Source organism: Sebastes umbrosus, chromosome 7, assembly GCF_015220745.1.
Source record: "Sebastes umbrosus isolate fSebUmb1 chromosome 7, fSebUmb1.pri, whole genome shotgun sequence".
Taxonomy (NCBI): domain Eukaryota; kingdom Metazoa; phylum Chordata; class Actinopteri; order Perciformes; family Sebastidae; genus Sebastes; species Sebastes umbrosus.
The window spans coordinates 32,935,779-32,960,333 of record NC_051275.1 but is presented as its reverse complement, the minus strand read 5'-3'; the positions used below and the strand labels follow the sequence as shown (position 1 = coordinate 32,960,333).

The 24,555-nt window shown below is 36.4% G+C and overlaps 2 protein-coding genes across 3 annotated transcripts; one reads left to right on the top strand and one right to left on the bottom strand.

The window, feature by feature from the left end:
* Positions 1 to 47: 47 nt before the first annotated feature.
* LOC119491437 (delta(3,5)-Delta(2,4)-dienoyl-CoA isomerase, mitochondrial-like) lies at positions 48 to 6,314 on the bottom strand. Its single transcript, XM_037775495.1, has 9 exons — positions 6,130 to 6,314; positions 4,228 to 4,316; positions 4,029 to 4,150; positions 3,889 to 3,937; positions 2,859 to 2,923; positions 2,129 to 2,199; positions 1,393 to 1,464; positions 810 to 960; positions 48 to 732 (listed from the first exon to the last, which is right to left on the bottom strand). Exons 1-9 carry the CDS (start codon positions 6,255 to 6,257, stop codon positions 628 to 630), a joined length of 852 nt encoding a protein of 283 aa, XP_037631423.1. The 5' UTR covers positions 6,258 to 6,314; the 3' UTR covers positions 48 to 627.
* A 4,006-nt stretch (positions 6,315 to 10,320) lies between these two features.
* LOC119491779 (delta(3,5)-Delta(2,4)-dienoyl-CoA isomerase, mitochondrial-like) lies at positions 10,321 to 19,723 on the top strand. 2 transcript variants are annotated; one of them, XM_037775995.1, is made up of 10 exons: positions 10,321 to 10,531; positions 14,134 to 14,298; positions 15,404 to 15,492; positions 15,570 to 15,694; positions 15,786 to 15,834; positions 16,838 to 16,902; positions 17,554 to 17,624; positions 18,295 to 18,366; positions 18,794 to 18,944; positions 19,022 to 19,162. In XM_037775995.1, coding segments are annotated over exons 1-10 (894 nt in total). In that variant the 5' UTR covers positions 10,321 to 10,529; the 3' UTR covers positions 19,127 to 19,162. The 2 variants fall into 2 exon arrangements, with proteins under 2 accessions (XP_037631923.1, XP_037631922.1); XM_037775994.1 differs by having other exon boundaries at positions 10,322 to 10,531; positions 14,130 to 14,298; positions 19,022 to 19,723.
* Positions 19,724 to 24,555: the final 4,832 nt, after the last annotated feature.

Genomic DNA, 24,555 nt, shown 5'->3' with positions numbered 1-24,555 from the left:
ATTATTTTAGCAAATATATATATTCTAAAATCACAGTCAACACTAACTTCCTGATGAGTTTCTTTAATAAGATAAAACATTCATGAAGTCGATTAGAGAATTACAAAACTAGCTGTTACTGTTTTTACAGCGATGGACAAGCTGAGAAAGTCAAAGAAGTTAACGTTAACCAACTTATGATTCTGATCACACACATAGATGACTTTTAATTCCTTAGTTTTAGATGGAAAGTATAGCATCCCATTATCAAAATACTGTTTCCACCCAAACAATAATACAGACACACACAGCGCCAGAAACAGGTTGAGATAACGAAAAAAAAGTTATGAAAAACTGCCACAAATCGGGAGAAATGTGACCCCGCGAGGAAACTGGGAGAAGGCGATGAAAAACGGGAGTCTCCTGGGAATACAGGAGGGTTGGCAAGTATGAATACAGACCAACAGCCTCCATCACTTAAAGTCTCATTACATCATCCTCAAATGGCCACAGATTACTGATTAGTTAGTTTAACAAAGGTTCCCGTCCCACAGAAAGGCCACATTGGGGGAATAAAACAGAAGCTCTTGTGTTATATAAATTATATATATAAATATATGCAGTATCTGAACTTTGTCTCGGTGCGGTTTAGAGTTTGGAGAACGCGATCGTCTTGGGACTCTTCTTCTCCATGGCGGCCGCAGCTGATTTCATCACATCTTGAGTCTGAAGCATGCTCATGTTCCAGGTGGCCTGGAGAAGAAAGAACAAGGTGTTCAGTGTTAACTAATATAAAGTGACCTCCAAAGTAAAGGTAGTGTTCTTCTCACCATGTAGTTCAGTCCGTCTACGACGCTGTGGTCTCTGGAGTAGACCAGGTTGATTTTGGTGCCCTGCACAGCTACAGGGCTGCGGCCGGCGATCTCTCCGGCCATCTCCAGAGCTGCCGCCATCATGGCCTCCTTATCGGCAAACACTCGGCTGGAGAGGAAAGGTGGAGGATCATCATATCAATTGGTGATAGTTGCTCTTTGAAATTGCAGTATATCACAAAGCCCTGCTTTGTTATTTTAAAATGAAACTGTCTCCCCAACAGACTGGCTTCTTAAAGGGATAGTTGGGGTGTTCTGAAGTGGGGTTGTATGAGGTACTGATCCATAGTCGGTGTATTTCATAACCAGTATACTTCAAAACACCTGAACTATCCCTTTAATAAGTTGAGCCAGCTTCATAACATCAAAACTAAGTAAGTAAGCCTGAAGATGTAATAATGTTGATGCAGCTGGTGACTGAGGTGATGGCCCAAACACATTTGAAACTGGACAACACAGGTTCCGTAAAAACCAAACTACTTAATGAGAGAAAACTCCTGCTGTATAGAAGTGTACATGACTCTGGAGAGGATGCATTTACCTGACCAGTCCGCTGCTCTTGGCTTCATCGGCGTACATCTTCCTGGCGGTCAGAGCCAACTCGTTCACCAGGCTGGAGAAAGAATCACATGACAACAATATACAACTTCATACATACATTTAAAGTACAGAAAACTAGCTTGAATTTTTTTGTGTAATTTATCGATAAATATTTGTTATAAGCTGTTGCAGCACAAATTAACGTTTAACCCTCTGAGACCCGTATTTGTCTTTTTTAGGGTTAGGGTTAGGGCTTTACCTTGCTGTCAAACAGCCCTTTCAAATGAGGAACTGAAGCCGTTATCTCTGCTCTCTTCGAAGCCACCAGACTCCATTCACAAAAACAGTAATTCTACCTCGCAGAACACGGGAGTTGCTGGTCTACCGCTGCCTCGATCGGTTAGTTTGTTTGTGTTATTGTGTGACTTTGGTGTTTTAAAGGGTTAATCTGGATTCACCAAAGTCAAAAAAATCCCTTTAACACTGTATGGCAACATGACTCTTTGTTGTTTCCGCGATCGACACCGATTTTAGTCGCATCTAACTGAAACGTCCTGGCGTCTAGACTTTTATGAGAAAAATCTTGAAAACATCACTTTTTTTTTGTTATTTGATGCTTTCTGTCACTTTAAATGCTTTACGTGTATTTCTACATATAACCTGTGACTTTAACAGTAAGCAGGAGATACAACCTCACCCCCCCGACTCTGTGTGGTTTATTAAAATGGCAGCTTTACCTGCGGCTGCCGATGACTTTAGGAAGTCTCTGGAGAGTTCCAACGTCTGCTGCAAGTCCAATATCAACTTCCTGTAAAGCCGACCAGAAAGACACCGATGCTGTGAGTATCATATCAGAACATCACCTGTATCCTTCAATACAACAACAGGTCTATGGAGAGTTTGTTTATGCTTTATACATGAAAATGATATATCTTTGTTTTTATTTTTACATTCTGATGAACTGTCTTTATTTTATTATTTGTTTGTTTTCTTATAACTAAACATGAATGATGATAAATATGACTGACAGTTTTCATTCAAATATTATCTGTTTGTTTTACATGGAGGCCCAAAACTGACAAAGGCTGTAAAATATTATTGAATACATCAGTAAAAAAGTGTTGTTAGTTAAATAACTGAAATGGGGTGTAAAAATACATATAAAGCATTTTATTTTACCTTCATTCAGGTGATTAAATTAATTAAAACTTCATTTATTTTACTCTATTATATTTTTCAGCTCTTTTTTTCATCTTAATCATTTATCTGTTCCCCGTGGGGCTGCAACTATCGATTATTTTCATTGTCAGTTTATCTGTTGATCATTTTCTTGATTAATCGATTAGTTGTTTGGTCTATTAAATGGTGAAAAATATCGATTAGTGTTTTCCAAAGCCTGAGATAGCGTCCTCAAATGTCTCGTTTTCCTCACCACATTTCCTAATTATGTTAATGAGATGGACATACCTTTATCTGGAACCAGGCGTCCTGGGTGCACAGACGGATGTCACAGGCTGTGATCAGATCAAAACCTGCCGCAGAGACACAACATCCACAGTGAACATGACGGTGAGTTAACTCTTTTCTCTACCAGTTTGAATAACACGCCCTCCTCTGATACAATCTTTGCAGGTAATTGTAACATTTCCTGAAGACTGACTCATTTCAGTTACTGGGTTTCTAATCGCAAACTTTTTGATCTGTTCAAAATGTACATATAAGGGAGATTTGTCAAGTATTTAATACTCTTATCAACATGTCTCTTCTACCGCTCACCCTCACGATCTCTCTCTCTTTTTCTTTTTCTTTTTTTTTTTAATATTATCAAACAAAGACAAATGCTCTCCCCTCGTCCTAAAATGGTCCTAAATCGATACTAGAGTACTTCCTTGTTTTATGAATGAAGCGGTACAGCTGAAGCAGCGGCGCTGTGTGTGTTTGACAAATCCATGATGGTCATCCCTGCAAACTCCACCCCGGAAGTTCCTGTACTTTCAGAAAGTGCCACCCCCCCCAACCAGGGACTTTTTTGGGGGTAAAAGGGCCCCGTAAAATGTCCCCAGAACTTAATTTAGACCCTGGTTCCTGCCGAGGCCTATAGAAAGGAGGCTGGGTCACGCGTCATCAACGTATCATATCTTGGGGGGTATAAATCATAAAAGCACTAAAATCTGGCATGCACTCGCCGAAATTGAGCCAATCACAACGCACGACCGCAGCTTCAGTTACACTGCGCATGTGTTATACCCCATAACCCATGACCCATGTCCGCCCGTGACCCAGCCTCCTTTCCATAGGCCTTGGTTCCTGCAGTTGAAACGCAAAGAGTTCCTCAAAAGGTTCTTAGTCCTAGGGGAAAGTTCCTGCGGTGGAAACGGGGCAGTGATACAGTGAGACATAACTCCTGTATGACAGAGCAGACATCTTCTCCATGCGAACATATGTGTGGGCCATAAACTGAAGGCTGCACTATGACAGTGTGATGATGACATCCTACCTCCCCCAACACAGGCTCCGTGGACAGCCACCACTACAGGCTTTGGACACTAGAAGAAGAAAACAATAATCAAAACATTTCACAGGACAATACACTGATAACCCAACATTTTTAAATGCTGCCCAAATACATTGAACGACCTTCTCTATGACGGTGAACGTCTCCTGATATTTGGTGACTATTTTTCTCAAGTTCCAGGAAATTCTGGCCGTGTCGTCGCCCTCTGGCTGGAGGACGTCGCTCATTTCCATCAGGTCAGTACCTGGACGGTAACACAGCACAGAGAATAAATACAACTTGACTATGAAGATAGAAGAGTGCAAACCATCTGATACCCACCAGCTGTGAAGATCTTCGCAGCTCCAGAAAGCACCACCACTCTGCAGTCCGGGTCCCCAGCGATCTTATTAAAGCAATCCACCATCTCACTGGGAGAAACAACCCACAAGTTCCCATCAGTGTTGGATAATCTGGTATATTAATACTTTTATATAAGTGCTTCAATGAGGAATTCCAGTGGTTTCCTTTTCAATAATATTTCTTGTAATTTCAGGACAAATTGTGAAAAAGTGCTTTAGGAAACACTCGCCTACTGGTAAGTTATTCAATATCTTTTATATCTTTCAAAATCTAATTTAAGTCATTTGTTATGGAGTCACGGGAGTGCCATAATACAGAATAAATCTGTAAAAGAATAAGAAAATAAATGTGGAAATATAAGGAGGAACACATAAAAATACATGAGTAAATAAAAAAATGTGGAAATATAAATGTATATAAAAATATAAATAAAATATTAAATAATAATTCTACGCATTTTCATTTATTCCTCATTATGTTTGCACAATTATTTATTTTAGGGCTGTCAATTGATATTTTTCTGACTTTTTTCTGACATTTTTTAGACATTTTATTTTTTTTGACTTTTTTCGAAAAAATGTTCTGACTTTTTTTACATTTTTCTGTCTTTTTTAAAAAAAATCTGACATTTTTTAGACATTTTATTTTTTTTTACATTTTTCAAAACTTTTTCAGACACTTTTCTGACATTTTTTTGAAATTTTTTTGACATTTTATTTTTTTTACATTTCTCGAAAAAACTTTCTGACTTTTTTTATTTTTGTTTTTTATTTTTCTGACTTTCATTTATTTTTCATTTTTTTTTACATTTTTCTGACTTTTTTTATTCGTTTTTTTCACATTTTCTGACGTTTTTCAGATTTTTCATTTTTTTTACATTTTTCGAAAAAATGTTCTGACTTTTTTTTTTTTTTTACATTATTCTGACATTACTGTTAAACATTCTTCTGACTTTTTTTTCTTTCTTTTTTTTACATTTTTCAAAAACATTTTCAGACACTTTACTGACTTTTTTTGACATTTAATTTTTTTGACATTTTTCGAAAAATGGTCTGTCTTTTTATCTTTTTTTCTAAACATTTTTCTGACATTTTTTTTAAACATTTTTCTTTTTTTTTTTTTTACATTTTTCAAAATATTTTCAGACACTTTTCTGACTTTTTTTATTCGTTTTTTTTACATTTTTCTGACGTTTTTCAGATATTTTTCTGACTTTTTTCTGTCATTTTTTTAGATTTTTTTTTTTTACATTTTTCATAACATTTTCAGACAATTTTCTGACTTTTTTCTGACATTTTTTAGAGATTTTATTTTTTTTTTTACATTTTTCGAAAAAAAGTTCTGACTTTTTTTTATTTTTTTTTTAATTTTTCTGACTTTCATTTATTTTATTTTTTTTTTTTACATTTTTCTGACTTTTTTTATTCGTTTTTTTTTTTACATTTTTCAAAACATTTTCAGACACTTTTCTGATTTTTTTTCTGACATTTTTTAGACATTTTATTTTTTTTACATTTTTCGAAAAAATGTTCTGACTTTTTTTTTTTTTTTACATTTTTCGAAAACATTTTTCTTTTTTTTGACATTTTCAAAGACATTTTCAGACACTTTTCTGACTTCTTTTATAAACATTAAATACATGTAAAAAAAAAAAAAAATATATATATATATATATATATATATATATATATATATACATGCCAGTTTTTCCTCGCCAAAATTTAGCGTAAGTTTGGATCGTTATTTAACCTCCTTCTCGATTGTAGCTATACTATATTTGGGGGTGAAGTATTCCTTTAAACATGTGATATATAAGTAATAATAGTTCATTTATTTGTTTTGTTTTTGCAATTATTGCATATTAATTTAACAGATTCCTGCCTCCAGAAAGCTCTGTTCATGGCGTTGCGTTTCTCCGGGCGGTGCAGCTCTACATGTGTGACGGACTCTGCTGGGTGACTGATGGCCAGGGTGCTGTAAGGAGAGTCGGCGCCACCGGAGGACGACATGGCCCTGACCACAGCCTGACTGGGCAGCCGGGACCTCCAGTCTGAGAGGAAAGATACAGAATGACACAAACAACCTGAAATCCTCTGTGGCCAACAAACTGCAACAGTAACTTAGATTCAGAGATCCGTACAACTAATCAACTACTATTTATAATCGAAAATACCAATATATTATATATAATATATATAAATGATGAAGATTTGATGACTGACTTTGATTGACCATCTGTAGGTGTTTGTACTGTTAGTTGGACAAAACACGACTTTTGAAGAACATGTAGTGAGTTTTTCACTATTTTGTGTTTTTTTCGTAAATGAAAAAATTCAGTTAATCAAAGAAATAAATATTCAAAATATGAATCAATAATGAAAATAATCATTTTATCTGTAGCCCTAATCCAGGGTATTTTTATTTCCACTGGAATAAAAATAAAATTAAAAATAAAATAAAAATATTAAAAAATACATATTTTATATTTGTTAAATCGACAAATAATATATAAATAAATAAATCTATGTATTTATTGGTCACAAAAATTAGGAAAGCAATGTATAATATAATTCATAATAATATATAATAATTAATCAATAAATTGATTGACGGAAAATTAATTGGCAACTATCTCGATTGTTGTTTGTCATTTTAATGCAAAAACATTTCATGGTTCCAGCTTCTCAAATACGGTTTGATTTTGTTTTGTTTTTTAATATATAACTTTTAATAATACATTTTACTTATTATTTAATAATTTTTTAGGTTTGAAATGTTTGTCAGACCAAACAAACATTGTGAAGGTGTCAACAATCAATCGATTGATTAATTAGCTTTTTAACGCAGTTAAATAATCATTTGTCTACAGACTAGTGTGAGCTAACAGACCTGTGAAGTTTTGTAACATTACAGCACATTTTTATTAATAACACAACAATAAATTAGCAAAACAAAACAGTGTCACTTATATTTGGCGAGAGCTGACCTGACGACCAACGACAACATCGCTCTTCAGTGATCGATGTATAACTGCAGCAAACAACAGGGAGAATGAATTCCTGCTTCACCTGCTTCACCTGCTTCCCCTGCTTCACGCACTAATTTGCATCCATGACATAACACCCAAAATACACATTTAGGTGTTTATTTTACTAAAATAAACACCTAAATGTGTATTTTGGATGTTTTCATTCAACTAGTCTGAAAGAAGTTATGTTATGTAAGCAAAATAGCCTAAAATCTAAAAATTGACCATTTAAATACCTAAATGCAAATGTGATTATTTTCAAATCAAATGATTTTTTACCCTATTCCCCTGGGGTGTCTCCTTAAAGAGTCAGTTTTGGAGGGTTAAACCCAAAACAATATCACTCTATATTCCAGCTGCTTGGCAGTAATGTTAGCTGACCAGACGAAGGTCTCTCCGTGAATCAATGCTGATCCTAGTGTTGGCTTTTCCTGCTTCAGCCTCCCGACTGCGGCCGGAGGGAACAGGGGAGACACCGGAGTTTTGGTCGGAGACGATAATGTTTCTCTCTGCGGCACCCCGTCACTTCATAAGACACAGGAAACCTCTGTTGGTCTGGAGGAGCTGCAGCAGTTATTTCTGCATAAACGTCCACTGAACATTCACTAGATATTCTCAGAGCTAAACTAACTCTTCTGCAGTGTGGAGTGTGCGCGCATGCACATGAGAATGGAGCGAGAACGAGCGCGGTGTGTGAGTGAAGGCAGGCAGAGGAGCAGACAGTGGTGGCTGGTGGAAATTTCGGCAAACATCCCGGTATGATTTAATGCAAAAACGTGAAGGTATCAAAAACACATCACTACTTTGCAGTTAAATAATCAACAATTATTTTATTCCAACAGGAGCAGTAAAGATGCTTAGAAAAACAAACAGAATAACATGTACTCAGTGGTGGAAAGTAACTAAGTACATTTACTCAAGTACTGTACTTAGGTAAAATTTTGAGGTACTTGTATTTTTACTTAAGTATTTCCATGTTCTGATACTTTCTACTTCTACTCCACTACATCTCAGAGGGAAATATTGTACTTTTTACACCACTACATTGATTTAATAACTTTAGTTACTTTACAGATTCAGATTATTAATACAAAATATAATCACTGAATAAATGATGATGTATTATTATAGATTAAACTACACAGCAGTGTATAAAGTCATTAAAATGAACTCCACCTTAACCAGCTGCAACATTAAAGTGATGAACACATTAATGCATCAATAAGTATAATCCAATAATATACATTATTCTGCATAATGTGTACTTTAAGTATATATGTATATACATATAATATATATATTTTTGCACTTTTACTTGAGGATTTTGAATTGAGCCTTACTGTAACAGAGTATTTCTACATGGTAGTATTGCTACTTTTACTGAAGTACAAGATCTGAGTACTTCCACCACTGCATGTACTATAATACAAAACACAAACATGTAATACAATACAAATGTAATATAACAATATAACATGTAATAGAAATGTTTCCTTAATGTGATAACCCTATTGACCTTGCTTTGTTTGGTAAACCAATAGTGAGATAAAGATATATATATATATAATATATATACAACAGTAGATATATAATACTGCTGTTAAACTGCTGTTAAGTCCTGGAGCTATTCAGACACCTGAATGTACATAAACGTTGGACTCAAGTGCTCTGAGGTGTAGACATAGTAAACTCCAGCAAAACTTCTGCTTCAAAACTGTCTTACCTCACTCAAAAGGCACAACCACAACACATCTACAGATATTAATACTACATAAAATACAGTTTACAAGAACAATACAATTAATTTACCGGGTCTCAATTAAATTGTGATGCCTCCATGACCAATTTAAGCAAATGAGACTGAGGACAACTATGTACAAGAACAGTCAATGTGATGAGACCGGGATCACTGACCCGGATTGATTTATACGTGTAAGAAGTTACAAACAGTCCCTTTAAGTAAAACATAATTTTAAGTTAATATTAGCTTAAACAATAACAGTAACACTAAGCATATACTGTACCAGTGAATTATATAATTTTATACTTTAAATACACACACACGCACACACACACACACACACACACACACACAGTATATATATATATATATATGTATATATATATATACTACACACTACTGCACACTATTATATCTGCTGGGCTGCAACCTGCAGGAATTCATTCTCCCTGTTGTTTGCTGCAGTTATAAATCGATCACTGAAGAATGCAAAGTCAAAAGAGTGATGTTGTTGTCATTGGTCGTAAGGTAAGCTTTTTTTTATTTCATGTTGGTTTTGTTTCATTTCTGTTGTCCTTTTATGTTTAGCACAGCTCGTTGTTTATGTTTTCGCTATGCTTCTTTTGTATGTAAATGTTTTTAATGTTTTCTGCTGTTACTATGGATACTGTCATTTTGAAATAATAAAAAAATATATATATATATGACAAAGAAAGAAGGGAATTGCTATCAGTAGTAGATGATGGAAAATTACAATGGGGAATCTGCTAGCAAAGACATCTAAGAAAGTACACAATCTTTTAATTAATTACTTAAGGGCAACAGGAATAATGGAGATAATTTAATTATTGTTTGTATTATTGTTATTATTATTAATAATAATTATTCATTTTTTATTTTATTGTTATTTTTTACTTTATTTTCATTATTATTTATTTATTTTATTATTATTATTATTATTATTATTATTATTTTCCTGCCAATCTACTGCTCCACACTCCAGTCCAGTGATGAAGAAAGAAGGGAATTGCTATCAGGAGTAGATGATGGAAATATTACAATCTACTAGGAAAGACATCTAAGAAAGTACACAATCTTCTAATTAATTACTTAAGGGCAACATGAATAATGATGATAATTTAATTATTATTAGTATAATTATTATTAATAATAATTATACATTTTTATTTTATTGTTTTTTTGTTTTTTATTTATTTTTTATTTTCCCCTGCCAATCTACTGCTCCACACTCCAGTCCAGTAGGTGGAGGTAATGCACCTATGAGCTGGTTTGCCAACCAACAATACACACAGAAGCAGAAGAAGCAGCAGAAGCTAGCTAGCTAAAGAGGGGTTCATTTAAGTTGTTTTGTTTGTTGCACACTATTATATCTGCTGGGCTGCACCCTGCAGGAATTCATTCTTCCTGTTGTTTACTGTGGTTATAAATCACTGAAGAGTGCAAAGTCCAAAGAGTGATGTTGTCATTGGTCGTCAGGTCAGCTCTCACCAAATGTAAGTGACACTGTTCTGTTTTGCTCATTTTGTTGTTGTTGTAATTAATGAACATGTGCTGTAATGTCATGAAACTTCACAGAGCATCTGGTGTTAACTTCACAGGTCTGTTAGCTCGCACTAGTCTGTAGACAAATGATTATTTAACTGCGTTAAAAACCTCTGCAGGTGAAAGGTCACCAGCATTAATGTGCAAGGTTGCCTTGTAGAGCTCTCTCTAACAGTGGTGCTGGAAGTACTCAGATCCTTTAGTAGTTTTTAGTAGAATATATATGTATATATATATATGAAAAACAAAGTTTGGAAACTTGTGTTTGGTGGATTATTTCTCTGTTGTTACAATGCTAATGGTCATTGTATTTTACCTCGTTGGAAAGCCTGTTTATTTACCTTCGCAATGATGTCACACTTGTAAGGATCATGTATTTGTGGGATGAGCAGCACAGCTGATTATGTGGGGAGCGCCCAAGAAAAATTTGCCAAAATGCTCTGCCAATGGTAAACAGTGTATTCTCATGAGGCTACCAGGAAGCCTGCAATGACTGCCCTTCACCGTCAGGCCCGTTGGCGCTGGTGTCAACAACACAGACAATGGAACCTGAACATGTGGGGGAATGTCATGTTCAGTGATGAGTCCAGGTTCTGTCTGCCAAAGTTGGATGGCAGGGTCAAAGTATGGAGACGACGTGGAGAACGCTATGCTGATTGTTGCACCGATGGAGTAACAGCTTTTGGTGGGGGCTGTGTCATGGTGTGGGGGGGCATCTCCCTCAATGGCAAAACAAGGCTTGTCATCATTGAAGGCCATCTCGATGCAGGGAGATATCAGGATGAGATTCTGCAGCCAGTGGTGATCCCATATCTCCACAATCTGGCACCTAACTTCATCCTCCAAGATGATAACGCTCGCCCCCACAGAGCCAGGGTTATCACAGACTACCTCCACAATGTGGGAGTACAGAGAATGGAACGGCCTGCCAAGAGTCCACACCTCAACCCAATTCAACACTTGTGGGATCAGCTTGGGCGTGCTGTACGTGTTAGAGTGACCAACACAACCTCGTTGGCTGACCTGCAACGAATCCTGGTTGAGGAATGGAACGCCATCCCACAGCAACATGTGACCAGGTTGGTGACCAGCATGAGGAGGAGGTGCCAGGCTGTTGTGGCTGCGTATGGATCTTCCACTTCTACTGAGGCTCCTGACGGTGGATTCAATTAATATAAGTGTAAAATTGCCAATATGTCTTGTTTGTTCCTTGTTACTGATAGAGAGTTCAATCATCCAATCCACCAAACAACTCAAAACAAGAGTCAATACCAACAGGAGAATACACTGTTTACCATTGACGGAGCATTTTGGCAAATTTTTCTTGGGCGCTCCCCACATAATCAGCTGTGCTGCTCATCCCACAAATGCATGATCCTTACAAGTTGGACATCATTGCGAAGGTAAATAAACAGGCTTTCCAACGAGGTAAAATACAATGCCAATTAGCATTGTAACAACAGAGAAATAATCCACCAAACACAAGTTTCCAAACTTTGTTTTTCCAGTTTATATATATGTATATACATATATATACATATATATATATATATATATACATATATATACATGGAGGACATAACCTGCTAAAATCACAAATAAATGAATAAATAAATAAATGACTCAATAAATAAATAAATGTCATCAAATGTAGCAAAAATAATATTAAAAATAAAAGTAGCCATTCATTAATTGATAAAATGTGACATAAATTGATATTTCTGTTTTAATTATTTATTTATTTTCATTATCTTTTACATTTATTTATTTATTTTTGCATTCATTTTTATTTATTCACTTATGCATTTATTTTTTAGTCAAATTCCTTTCATGTGTTCACATACTTGGCCAATAAAGTTGATTGATTACATGTACTTATCAGCTGTTACTATGATAATCCAGTGTTGTAATGTTATGAAACTTCGCAGAGCATCTGGTGTTAACTTCACAAGTCTGTTAGCTCGCACTAGTCTGTAGACAAATTAATATATAACTGCTTATAAAAAAGCTCAGTAGGTGAAAGGTCACCAGCATTATTTTGCAAGGTTGTCTTGTAGAGCTCTCTCTAACCAGTGGTGCAGGAAGTACTCAGATCCTTTAGTAGAAGTAAAAAGTACTCTGTAAAAGTCCTGCATTGAAATGTTACTTCAGTAAAAAGTATAATCAGGAAAATGTACTTAAAAGTACTCTTGCAGAAGAATGTCCCCTGTGACTGTTATTATATATTATATCATTATAATATTACTCATGCATTAATGTAAAAGCAGGATTTTAGTGTTATAGTTGGTATTTTGTATCGGACTGTAACTAATAATTATTTGCATTAAAGGGCCCATATCGTGCTCACTTTCAGGTTCATACTTGTATTTTGACAGAATTGCAACGGAATTGCGTTGCTAGGCAACAGCTTGGGTCTATGTGTACTTCCTGTCAGCTGATGACATTCACATACACTGCAACCAGGAATAAACTGGGACACATTTAGAATGTTTACGTTTAAAATTGTGTCAAGGGTCTAAATATTGTATATTTGTGACATCACGAATGGGCAGAAATCCTGACGGCTTGTTTCAAATGCAGAGTTTCTGAATACGGGCTTTGTGTATTTCCCTGTGGATTGAGTGTTTCGATACTTTCACAGTATTTATATAGGACTTAAGCCTGCTTTATAATAAAAAAAACATGAAAATCTCACATTTTTTATAATATGGGACCTTTAAGGATTAATCTGCTGATTCTTTTACTGAATGAATCAATCGATTGATTGTTGACACCTTAACAATGTTTGTTTTGTTCAACAAAAATTTCAAACCTCAAAATTATTAAAAAATAAGTAAAATGTATTATTAAAAGAATATATATAAAAAAACAGCAAATCAAATCGTATTTGTGAAGCTGAAACCATGAAATGTTTTTGCATTAAAATGATTGAAACAATCGAAATAGTTGCCAGTTAATTTTACGTCAATCGACTTATTGATTAATTGTTATATATTATTATGAATTATATTATACATTGCTTTCCTAATTTTGTAAAACAAAATGTGACCAATAAATACATAGATTTATTTAGTTTTATTTATTTATATATTATTTGTTGATTTAACAAATATAAAATATGTATTTTTTTTAATGTAATTTTTATTTCTGTTTTAAGATATTTTTATTCCAGTGGAAAGAAAAATACCCTGGATTAGGGCTACGGATAAAATGATTATTTTCATTATTGATTCACATTTTGAATATTTATTTCTTTGATTAACTGAATTTTTTCATTTACGAAAAAAACACAAAATAGTGAAAAACTCACTACATGTTCTTCAAAAGTCGTGTTTTGTCCAACTAACAGTTCAAACACCTACAGATGGTCAATCAAAGTCAGTCATCAGATCCTCATCATTTTAAAAGCTGGAATCAGAATATTTGGTATTTTCGATTATAAATAGTAGTTGATTAGTTGTACGGATCTCTGAATCTAAGTTACTGTTGCAGTTTGTTGGCCACAGAGGATTTCAGGTTGTTTGTGTCATTCTGTATCTTTCCTCTCAGACAGGAGGTCCCGGCTGCCCAGTCAGGTTGTGGTCAGGGCCATGTCGTCCTCCGGTGGCGCCGACTCTCCTTACAGCACCCTGGCCATCAGTCACCCAGCAGAGTCCGTCACACATGTAGAGCTGAACCGCCCGGAGAAACGCAACGCCATGAACAGAGCTTTCTGGAGGCAGGAATCTGTTAAATTAATATGCAATAATTGCATAAACAAAACAAATAAATTAACTATTATTACTTATATATCACATGTTTAAAGGAATACTTCACACCAAAATATAGTATAGCTACTATCGAGAAGGAAGCTAAATAACGCTCAAAACTTGCACTAAATTTTGGCGAGGAAAAACTGGCATGGCCATTTTCAAAGGGGTCCCTTGACCTCTGACCTCAAGATATGTGAATGAAAATGGGTTCTATGGGTACCCACAAGTCTCCCCTTTACAGACATGCCCACTTTATGATAATCACATGCAGTTTGGGGCAAGTCATAGTCAAGTCAGCACACTGACACACTGACAGCTGTTGTTGCCTGTTGGGCTGCAGTTTGCCATGTTGTGATTGGAGCATATTGTTTTATGCTAAATGCAGTACCTGTGAGGGTTTCTGGACAATATTTGTCCTTTTTTCGTGTTAATTGATTTCCAATAATAAATATATACATACATTTTCTTAAAGCAGTATATTTGTTCACTCCCATGTTGATAAGGGTATTAAATACTTAACAAATCTCCCTTTAGGTATATTTTGAACAGATACAAAATGTGCGATTAATTTGCGAGTAAACGTGATTAACTATGGACAATCATGCGATTAATTGCGATTGAATATTTTAATCAATTGACAGCCCTAAAATAAATAAATGTGGAAACATAATGAGGAATAAATAAATGAATAAATAAAAGTAGAAATAAATGAAAATACTTAGAATTATTTTATATTTTTATATATATTTATATTTATACATTTTTTATTTACTTATATATTTCTATTTGTTCCTCTTTATATTTCCACATTTTAGATTTATTCTGTATCATGGCACTCCCATGACTCCATAACAAATGACTTAAATTAGATTTTGAAAGATATCAGAGATATTGAATAACTTACCAGTAGGCAAGTGTTTCCTAAAGCACTTTTTCACAATTTGTCCTGAAATTACAAGAAATATTATTGAAAAGGAAACCACTGGAATTCCTCATTGAAGCACTTATATAAAAGTATTAATATACCAGATTATCCAACACTGATGGGAACTTGTGGGTTGTTTCTCCCAGTGAGATGGTGGATTGCTTTAATAAGATCGCTGGGGACCCGGACTGCAGAGTGGTGGTGTTTTCTGGAGCTGGGAAGATCTTCACAGCTGGTGGGTATCAGATGGTTTGCACTCTTCTATCTTCATAGTCAAGTTGTATTTATTCTCTGTGCTGTGTTACCGTCCAGGTATTGACCTGATGGACATGGCCAGCGACGTCCTCCAGCCAGAGGGCGACGACACGGCCAGAATTTCCTGGAACTTGAGAAAAATAGTCACCAAATATCAGGAGACGTTCACCGTCATAGAGAAGGTCGTTCAATGTATTTGGGCAGCATTTAAAAATGTTGGGTTATCAGTGTATTGTCCTGTGAAATGTTTTGATTATTGTTTTCTTCTTCTAGTGTCCAAAGCCTGTAGTGGTGGCTGTCCACGGAGCCTGTGTTGGGGGAGGTAGGATGTCATCATCACACTGTCATAGTGCAGCCTTCAGTTTATGGCCCACACATATGTTCGCATGGAGAAGATGTCTGCTCTGTCATACAGGAGTTATGTCTCACTGTATCACTGCCCCGTTTCCACCGCAGGAACTTTCCCCTAGGACTAAGAACCTTTTGAGGAACTCTTTGCGTTTCAACTGCAGGAACCAAGGCCTATGGAAAGGAGGCTGGGTCACGGGCGGACATGGGTCATGGGTTATGGGGTATAACACATGCGCAGTGTAACTGAAGCTGCGGTCGTGCGTTGCGATTGGCTCAATTTCGGCGAGTGCATGCCAGATTTTACTGCGCATGTGTTATACCCCCAAAGATATGATACGTTGATGACGCGTGACCCAGCCTCCTTTCTATAGGCCTCGGCAGGAACCAGGGTCTAAATTAAGTTCTGGGGACATTTTACGGGGCCCTTTTACCCCCAAAAAAGTCCCTGGTTGGGGGGGGTGGCACTTTCTGAAAGTACAGGAACTTCCGGGGTGGAGTTTGCAGGGATGACCATCATGGATTTGTCAAACACACACAGCGCCGCTGCTTCAGCTGTACCGCTTCATTCATAAAACAAGGAAGTACTCTAGTATCGATTTAGGACCATTTTAGGACGAGGGGAGAGCATTTGTCTTTGTTTGATAATATTAAAAGTAAAGTTAGGCTCTGCTGTCGACTTCCTGACTCATTTAAAGAAAGACAGAGAGAAAAAGAGAGAGAGATCGTGAGGGTGAGCGGTAGAAGAGACATGTTGATAAGAGTATTAAATACTTGACAAATCTCCCTTATATGTACATTTTGAACAGATCAAAAAGTTTGCGATTAGAAACCCAGTAACTGAAATGAGTCAGTCTTCAGGAAATGTTACAATTACCTGCAGAGATTGTATCAGAGGAGGACGTGTTATTCAAACTGGTAGAGAAAAGAGTTAACTCACCGTCATGTTCACTGTGGATGTTGTGTCTCTGCGGCAGGTGTTGATCTGATCACAGCCTGTGACATCCGTCTGTGCACCCAGGACGCCTGGTTCCAGATAAAGGTATGTCCATCTCATTAACATAATTAGGAAATGTGGTGAGGAAAACGAGACATTTGAGGACGCCATCTCGGTCTTTGGGAAACACTAATCGATATTTTTCACCATTTTATAGACCAAACAACTAATCGATTAATCAAGAAAATGATAAACTGACAATGAAAATAATCGATAGTTGCAGCCCCACGGGAAACAGATAAATGATTAAGATGAAAAAAAGAGCTGAAAAATATAATAGAGTAAAATAAATGAAGTTTTAATTAATTTAATCACCTGAATGAAGGTAAAATAAAATGCTTTATATGTATTTTTACACCCCATTACAGTTATTTAACTAACAACACTTTTTTACTGATGTATTCAATAATATTTTACAGCCTTTGTCAGTTTTGGGCCTCCATATAAAACAAACAGATAATATTTGAATGAAAACTGTCAGTCATATTTATCATCATTCATGTTTAGTTATAAGAAAACAAACAAATAATAAAATAAAGACAGTTCATCAGAATGTAAAAATAAAAACAAAGATATATCATTTTCATGTATAAAGCATAAACAAACTCTCCATAGACCTGTTGTTGTATTGAAGGATACAGGTGATGTTCTGATATGATACTCACAGCATCGGTGTCTTTCTGGTCGGCTTTACAGGAAGTTGATATTGGACTTGCAGCAGACGTTGGAACTCTCCAGAGACTTCCTAAAGTCATCGGCAGCCGCAGGTAAAGCTGCCATTTTAATAAACCACACAGAGTCGGGGGGGTGAGGTTGTATCTCCTGCTTACTGTTAAGTCACAGGTTATATGTAGAAATACACGTAAAGCATTTAAAGTGACAGAAAGCATCAAATAAAAAATAAAAAGTTATGTTTTCATGATTTTTCTTATAAAAGTCTAGACGCCAGGACGTTTCAGTTAGATGCGACTAAAATCGGTGTCGATCGCGGAAACAACAAAGAGTCATGTTGCCATACAGTGTTAAAGGGATTTTTTTGACTTTGGTGAATCCAGATTAACCCTTTAAAACACCAAAGTCACACAATAACACAAACAAACTAACCGATCGAGGCAGCGGTAGACCAGCAACTCCCGTGTTCTGCGAGGTAGAATTACTGTTTTTGTGAATGGAGTCTGGTGGCTTCGAAGAGAGCAGAGATAACGGCTTCAGTTCCTCATTTGAAAGGGCTGTTTGACAGCAAGGTAAAGCCCTAACCCTAACCCTAAAAAAGACAAATACGGGTCTCAGAGGGTTAAACGTTAATTTGTGCTGCAACAGCTTTAACAGTATAACAAATATTTATCGATTAATTACACAAAAAAAGTCAAGCTAGTTCCCTGTACTTTAAATGTATGTATGAAGTTGTATATTGTTGTCATGTGATTCTTTCTCCAGCCTGGTGAACGAGTTGGCTCTGACCGCCAGGAAGATGTACGCCGATGAAGCCAAGAGCAGCGGACTGGTCAGGTAAATGCATCCTCTCCAGAGTCATGTACACTTCTATACAGCAGGAGTTTTCTCTCATTAAGTAGTTTGGTTTTTACGGAACCTGTGTTGTCCAGTTTCAAATGTGTTTGGGCCATCACCTCAGTCACCAGCTGCATCAACGTTATTAAATCTTCAGGCGTACTTACTTAGTTTTGATGTTATGAAGCTGGCTCGACTTATTAAAGGGATAGTTCAGGCGTTTTGAAGTATACTGGTTATGAAATACACCGACTATGGATCAGTACCTCATACAACCCCACTTCAGAACACCCCAACTATCCCTTTAAGAAGCCAGTCTGTTGGGGAGACAGTTTTAAAATAACAAAGCAAGACTTTGTGATATACTGCAATTTCAAAGAGCAACTATCACCAATTGATATGATGATCCTCCACCTTTCCTCTCCAGCCGAGTGTTTGCCGATAAGGAGGCCATGATGGCGGCAGCTCTGGAGATGGCCGGAGAGATCGCCGGCCGCAGCCCTGTAGCTGTGCAGGGCACCAAAATCAACCTGGTCTACTCCAGAGACCACAGCGTCGTAGAAGGACTGAACTACATGGTGAGAAGAACACTACCTTTACTTTGGAGGTGACTTTATATTAGTTAACACTGAACACCTTGTTCTTTCTTCTCCAGGCCACCTGGAACATGAGCATGCTTCAGACTCAAGATGTGATGAAATCAGCTGCGGCCGCCATGGAGAAGAAGAGTCCCAAGACGATCGCGTTCTCCAAACTCTAAACCGCACCGAGACAAAGTTCAGATACTGCATATATATATTATATATATATATGTATATATATAATGTATATAACACCAGAGCTTCTGTTTTATTCCCCCAATGTGGCCTTTCTGTGGGACGGGAACATTTCTAAAACGAACTAATCAGTAATCTGTGGCCATTTGAGGATGATGTAATGAGACTTTAAGTGATGGAGGCTGTTGGTCTGTATTCATACTTGCCAACCCTCCTGTATTCCCAGGAGACTCCCGTTTTTCATCGCCTTCTCCCAGTTTCCTCGCGGGGTCACATTTCTCCCGATTTGTGGCAGTTTTTCACACCTTTTTTTTCGTTATCTCAACCTGTTTCTGGCGCTGTGTATGTCTGTATTATTGTTTGGGTGGAAACAGTATTTTGATAATGGGATGCTATACTTTCCATCTAAAACTAAGGAATTCAAATTCATCTATGTGTGTGATCAGAATCATAAGTTGGTTAACGTTAACTTCTTTGACTTTCTCAGCTCGTCCATCGCTGTAAAAACAGTAACAGCTAGTTTTTAAATTCTCTAATCGACTTCATGAATGTTTTATCTTATTAAAGAAACTCATCAGGAAGTTAGTGTTGACTGTGATTTTAAAAAGTAAGTAAGTACATGTACTCAATCACCTTTATTGGCCAAGTATGTGAACACATGAAAGAAAAATAAATGAAAAAATAAATAAATACATTTAAAAATGAATGAAAATAAATAAATAAAGGGGAAAATTAAACGGAAGAATAAATAAATAAGGGAATTAATATAAAGATAAGTAAATAAATAAGTAATTTATTGGAAAAATATCAATTTATGCCACATTTTATCAATGAATTCTTGTTAGTTGTAAACTGAGGGAATTCAGTAGAGTTCAATTCTAGGAGATAAGGTAAAAACCTACAGTAGGAAGTGATTTAGAATTTTTCTTTGTTTGTGAATGAAGAATTTGGCATTACAGAATAATGAAATTAATCAGATGCTCAAGAGCCCCATCATCTGGATTATCATAGTAACAGATAATGAGTACATGTAATCAATCAACTTTATTGGCCAAGTATGTGAACACATGAAAGGAATTTGACCAAAAAAATAAATGCATAAGTGAATAAATAAAAACTAATGCAAAAATAAATAAATGTAAAAAAAATTATGAAAATAAAAAAATTATCAATACATGTGTGTATTTAAAATATAAAATTATATAATTTACTGATACAGTATATGCTTAGTGTTACTGTTATTGTTTAAGCTAATATTAACTTAAAATTATGTTTTACTTAACATTTTTTGCACACTGTCTATTCACGGTTGTAACTCGTAAACTGCGAAATTTCAACAAATTAACAAGTTCAATTTCTTGTCTATTTGTTTTAAGTTCATGGTGAAACCCTGGATGTCATCATGAAGGGAATGCTTGTCGTATTTAGAAGAGGTGTATGCCTTTCTGAAGGTCTCAATTATGGTAATCATACACAAGGCACAGCAGATACAGGAAATACAACTAAACATTATTTTATTTGAATTTTATTTTATTTATTTTACTGCCTCACTTGTTCGGTACCATCATCCAGTTATCTGGAGGCCTAAGGGGCACTACCATGTCAACTATGTAACGGGGTGGTGTTTCATCTGCAACCTCTGGTTCAACCTCTGTGGCAACCTTGGATTGAGTTTGCAGGACTTTTTTCTTTGCGCAAGATTTGACCTTCTGTGCTGCCGGCTTTGTTGCCTTTTGAAGAAGCTTTTCAGTCCCTTTGAGTTTTTCTTCCAGCGTTTTTCGCACCTTCCTCATCGCGTACATCTCCAATCTCTGCTCATTGATTATTCTGAGCTGAGTATTGCCAAGGTCGAGGGCTCTCTGACGTGTCTTGACATGTTGCTGTTCTGCAACTCTCTTGTCATTCTGACGTACCCTGTCATAAGAAGTGATCATCTTCTTTAAACGGGGAATCTGATCTCGAAACGCAGACTCATTTTCTTTATCCAGGGGGTGCTGCACTTGTGTAATACCATCTACATGGCGATGTTTGACAGCAGTGACGGCGCTTTTAAACTTCTTGGTGTCAGAGATTGAAGGCATGCAGAGCTCCAGATCATTCTGGAAACGCAGCAGTTGGGTTTGCAGTTTTCTGCTCCTCTCCGTCTGCTTGATCAGGTCTGGCTCACAGGTCTTCAGTCTGCACTGCAGATCTAAGATCTTATTCTCCAGGTCACTTATGTCTAGTTTGGCACCTCTCAGGTTCATCTTTGTTCTGTTGAGCTCGGACTGTGTCCCTTCTAGTTTGTCCACTAGACCCTTGGTCTTGTCAGTCTCTTTGCTTAATTTATCTTGGAGAACAGCCTGGTTTTTGTTTCCTGTACAGAAACTCTCTCTTAGTTGCTGATTTCTCTCTTGTGAGTCTGTGATCTCCCGATTTTTCTTTGCAATTTCTGTGTCTTTTTCTTGGACAGTCTTCTCTAATTTAGACACCTTCCCAGTGAGATCCTCCCTGTACAATAGCTTTGTTATTGTGCTCTTCAGCTTTACAATTTCCTTCTCCAGGGTAATGCATTTCACGTCAGATTCAGTATGTAAAGTCTTATGCCTTTCGTATTCTGCGGCAAGGGCCTTTTCTTTTTCTTTTTCCTCTTTTCGTGACTTCTCCACTTCCGTTATGAACTTCTCCACCTCACAGCTCAGTTCAACTTTGTGTTCCACAAGCTTTTCTTTCTGCTCTTGATCCAGCCTGTCTTTTTCTTGTAGGAGTATGTTCTGTGCTTCTGCGTGTGCATCCGCCAGCTTCCTGCGATACCCTGCAAGCAATGACGTTTGCTTCAGTTCCAGTTCTGCTTTGGTTTTCCAGCAGTTTTCCTGACAGTCATGTAGCTGCTGTCGGTGTGCCTCCTCGCTCTGTTCTTGTTTTTTTTTCCATTCTATGTGTTTTTTCTCCGTATAATACCAGGTCTCAGCAAAGTTGAGATTTTCATCATCAATGCTCTTTGTTTTGGTTTTCAGGTCCTCATACTTCTCCTTGGAAAGTTTCAACTCTTCCTTGAGAGTCTGGTTTTCAGTCTCCAGAGTGTCTATTTTGATGGTATTGGCCTTAATTACTCTCAGCCATTGCTTCTCTCTCAGGTCACATAGCTCCAGGTCCTGGATCTTCTGCTTGCGCCACTGTTGGTATCCAACATCATCTTCTAGATGTGATTGTGCCATTTTTTTCTCAATCTCTGTCTGTGTTTTTGTGCAAATTATAGCAACAGCTGTACTCAGTGTTGGAAATTGAACTCAACACTCTTGTTGCAGAATCGCACTGTAAAGGACAGAGGGTGTCGTATCAGAGGCTGTGATTTGTGATCTGTGACTAGGCTTGACAGGACTTCCCTACCTTAAAAAAACTTCAGAGGCAAATTCTAAGGATGTATGGCATCATTTCCTTCTGACATCATAAAGAGCAGAGCAATGACATCATTTCATTCCGACATCATTGCAGCCAGAATGCAATGATGTCATTGCATTCCGTCTGCCTGTTTAAAGGCATTCCGACAGCAAATGTAAACAAATTTTAAAAGTGTTATCAACCGTAAATAATCTGGGACACATTTAGAATGTTTCCATTGAAAACTGTGAAATGGTCTATGTATTGTATAGCTGTGACATTACAACCGTACGGAAGTCCTGATGGCTCGTTTAAAGGCCCAATGAATATGAAATGAATACAGGTTGTGTGTATTTCTCCATGGATTGAGCGTTTCAATACTTTTACAGTATTTTTATATACATATATATATATATGTATATAAACCTGCTTTATAATAAAGATAACTTGAAAATCTCACTTTTTACAATATGAGACCTTGAAATATGCCATAGAAGATTGGACTGTACAGTGCCCTTCAGTTGCATTATATTTGGTTAACGCCGTTCGCCTCGCTAAGAGGCCATCCTTACCATAATAACACTACTTTAGGTATACCTTTTTGAAGGTCTCAGCTAATGTAAGACAGATGCTATTAGCACCCAGGTGTCAGTAACCAACAATACTATTTGCCCTCAACCCGAGCACACATTAGTACTGTGTGTATATTTTCCCTCAACATAACCAAGTAGTTTTGTTGCCAGACCTAACCAAACTGCGACTGAAAATAATAATCAAAGTATGACCCATTCATCCAACACGGTTTCCTCCCTGTTTGTACTTTGCCGCTCTTTATACTACTATTACTATAACTATTACTACTTGGCCGGGTGTAAATAGCCAAAAAAGCCAGTGTTAGGAATGAAATCTCAGAATGCCCCAAAAACTGTGATCGAGAGGCAAAAATTGCCCCCAAGATTTCGAAATAGTCATTTTACATTTTTTACAACTTGTTTCTTGTAAAATTACAACTTTATTCTCATAATATTACGACCTTTTCTCGTAAAATTACAACTTTATTCTCGTAATATTACGCCCTTTTCTCTCGTAAAACTACGCCTTTTTCTCTCGTAAAACTACGACTTTATTCTCGTAACATTCCGACTTTATTCTCGTAAAACTACGACTTTATTCTCGTAAAACTACGACTTTATTCTCGTAACATTCCGACTTTATTCTCGTAAAACTACGACTTTATTCTCGTAAAACTACGACTTTATTCTCGTAAAACTACGACTTTATTCTCGTAACATTCCGACTTTATTCTCGTAACATTCCGACTTTATTCTCGTAAAACTACGACTTTATTCTCGTAAAACTATGACTTTATTCTCGTAAAACTACGACTTTATTCTCGTAACATTACGACTTTATTCTCGTAATATTACGACTTTATTCTCGTAATATTACGACTTTTTTTCTCGTAATTTTACGACTTTTTTGTCGTAAATTTATGACTTTATTCTCAGAATATTATGACTTTATTCTCGAAATCTCAGATTTTTTTTCCCCTCAATGTGGCCCTACTACTCTGTCATACATTTCCACATAGATTTACAAACAAATATAAATAAATCCAAACGGTCTGCTACTGCTGCTCTCCAGGCTCAGTTCATCTCCAACGAGCCTGACGTCACGACCAGCCCCCGGCGCCGCGGTGCATGGAGGGAAATATGGGATCAGGTAAGCTCCTCAACTGCGCGGTCAATCAACGCGCACGTCACTAGACAAATGCAGGAAGTCGTGAGACGTTGCCTTCAGAATAAAAGCGCTGATGTCTTTATGTAATTATGTTTAAGGTGATACATTTATTGAGTTAATAACTTTACCAGAAAAAAAAAGTCGTAATATTACGAGAATAAAGTCATAACTTTACAAGAAAAAGTCGTAACATTACGAGAATAATGTCATAACTTTACGAGAAAAAAGTCGTAATATTACGAGAATAAAGTCATAATAATATGAGAATAAAGTCATAACTTTACGAAATAAAAGAAAATAACAAGTAAAATTA

What these genes read in the sequence shown, in the direction of transcription:
- LOC119491437 (XM_037775495.1), bottom strand. Translation starts at nt 6,257, where the DNA reads ATGTCGTCCTCCGGTGGCGCCGACTCTCCTTACAGCACCCTGGCCATC. An exon ending in ATGAACAGAGCTTTCTGGAG is followed by an intron (nt 4,317 to 6,129) that starts GCAGGAATCTGT and finishes TGTTTCTCCCAG; the next exon opens with TGAGATGGTGGATTGCTTTA. An exon ending in AAAGTCATCGGCAGCCGCAG is followed by an intron (nt 1,465 to 2,128) that starts GTAAAGCTGCCA and finishes TTCTTTCTCCAG; the next exon opens with CCTGGTGAACGAGTTGGCTC.
- LOC119491779 (XM_037775994.1), top strand. Translation starts at nt 10,495, where the DNA reads ATGTTGTCATTGGTCGTCAGGTCAGCTCTCACCAAAT. An exon ending in ATGAACAGAGCTTTCTGGAG is followed by an intron (nt 14,299 to 15,403) that starts GCAGGAATCTGT and finishes TGTTTCTCCCAG; the next exon opens with TGAGATGGTGGATTGCTTTA. An exon ending in TGGGAAGATCTTCACAGCTG is followed by an intron (nt 15,493 to 15,569) that starts GTGGGTATCAGA and finishes GTTACCGTCCAG; the next exon opens with GTATTGACCTGATGGACATG.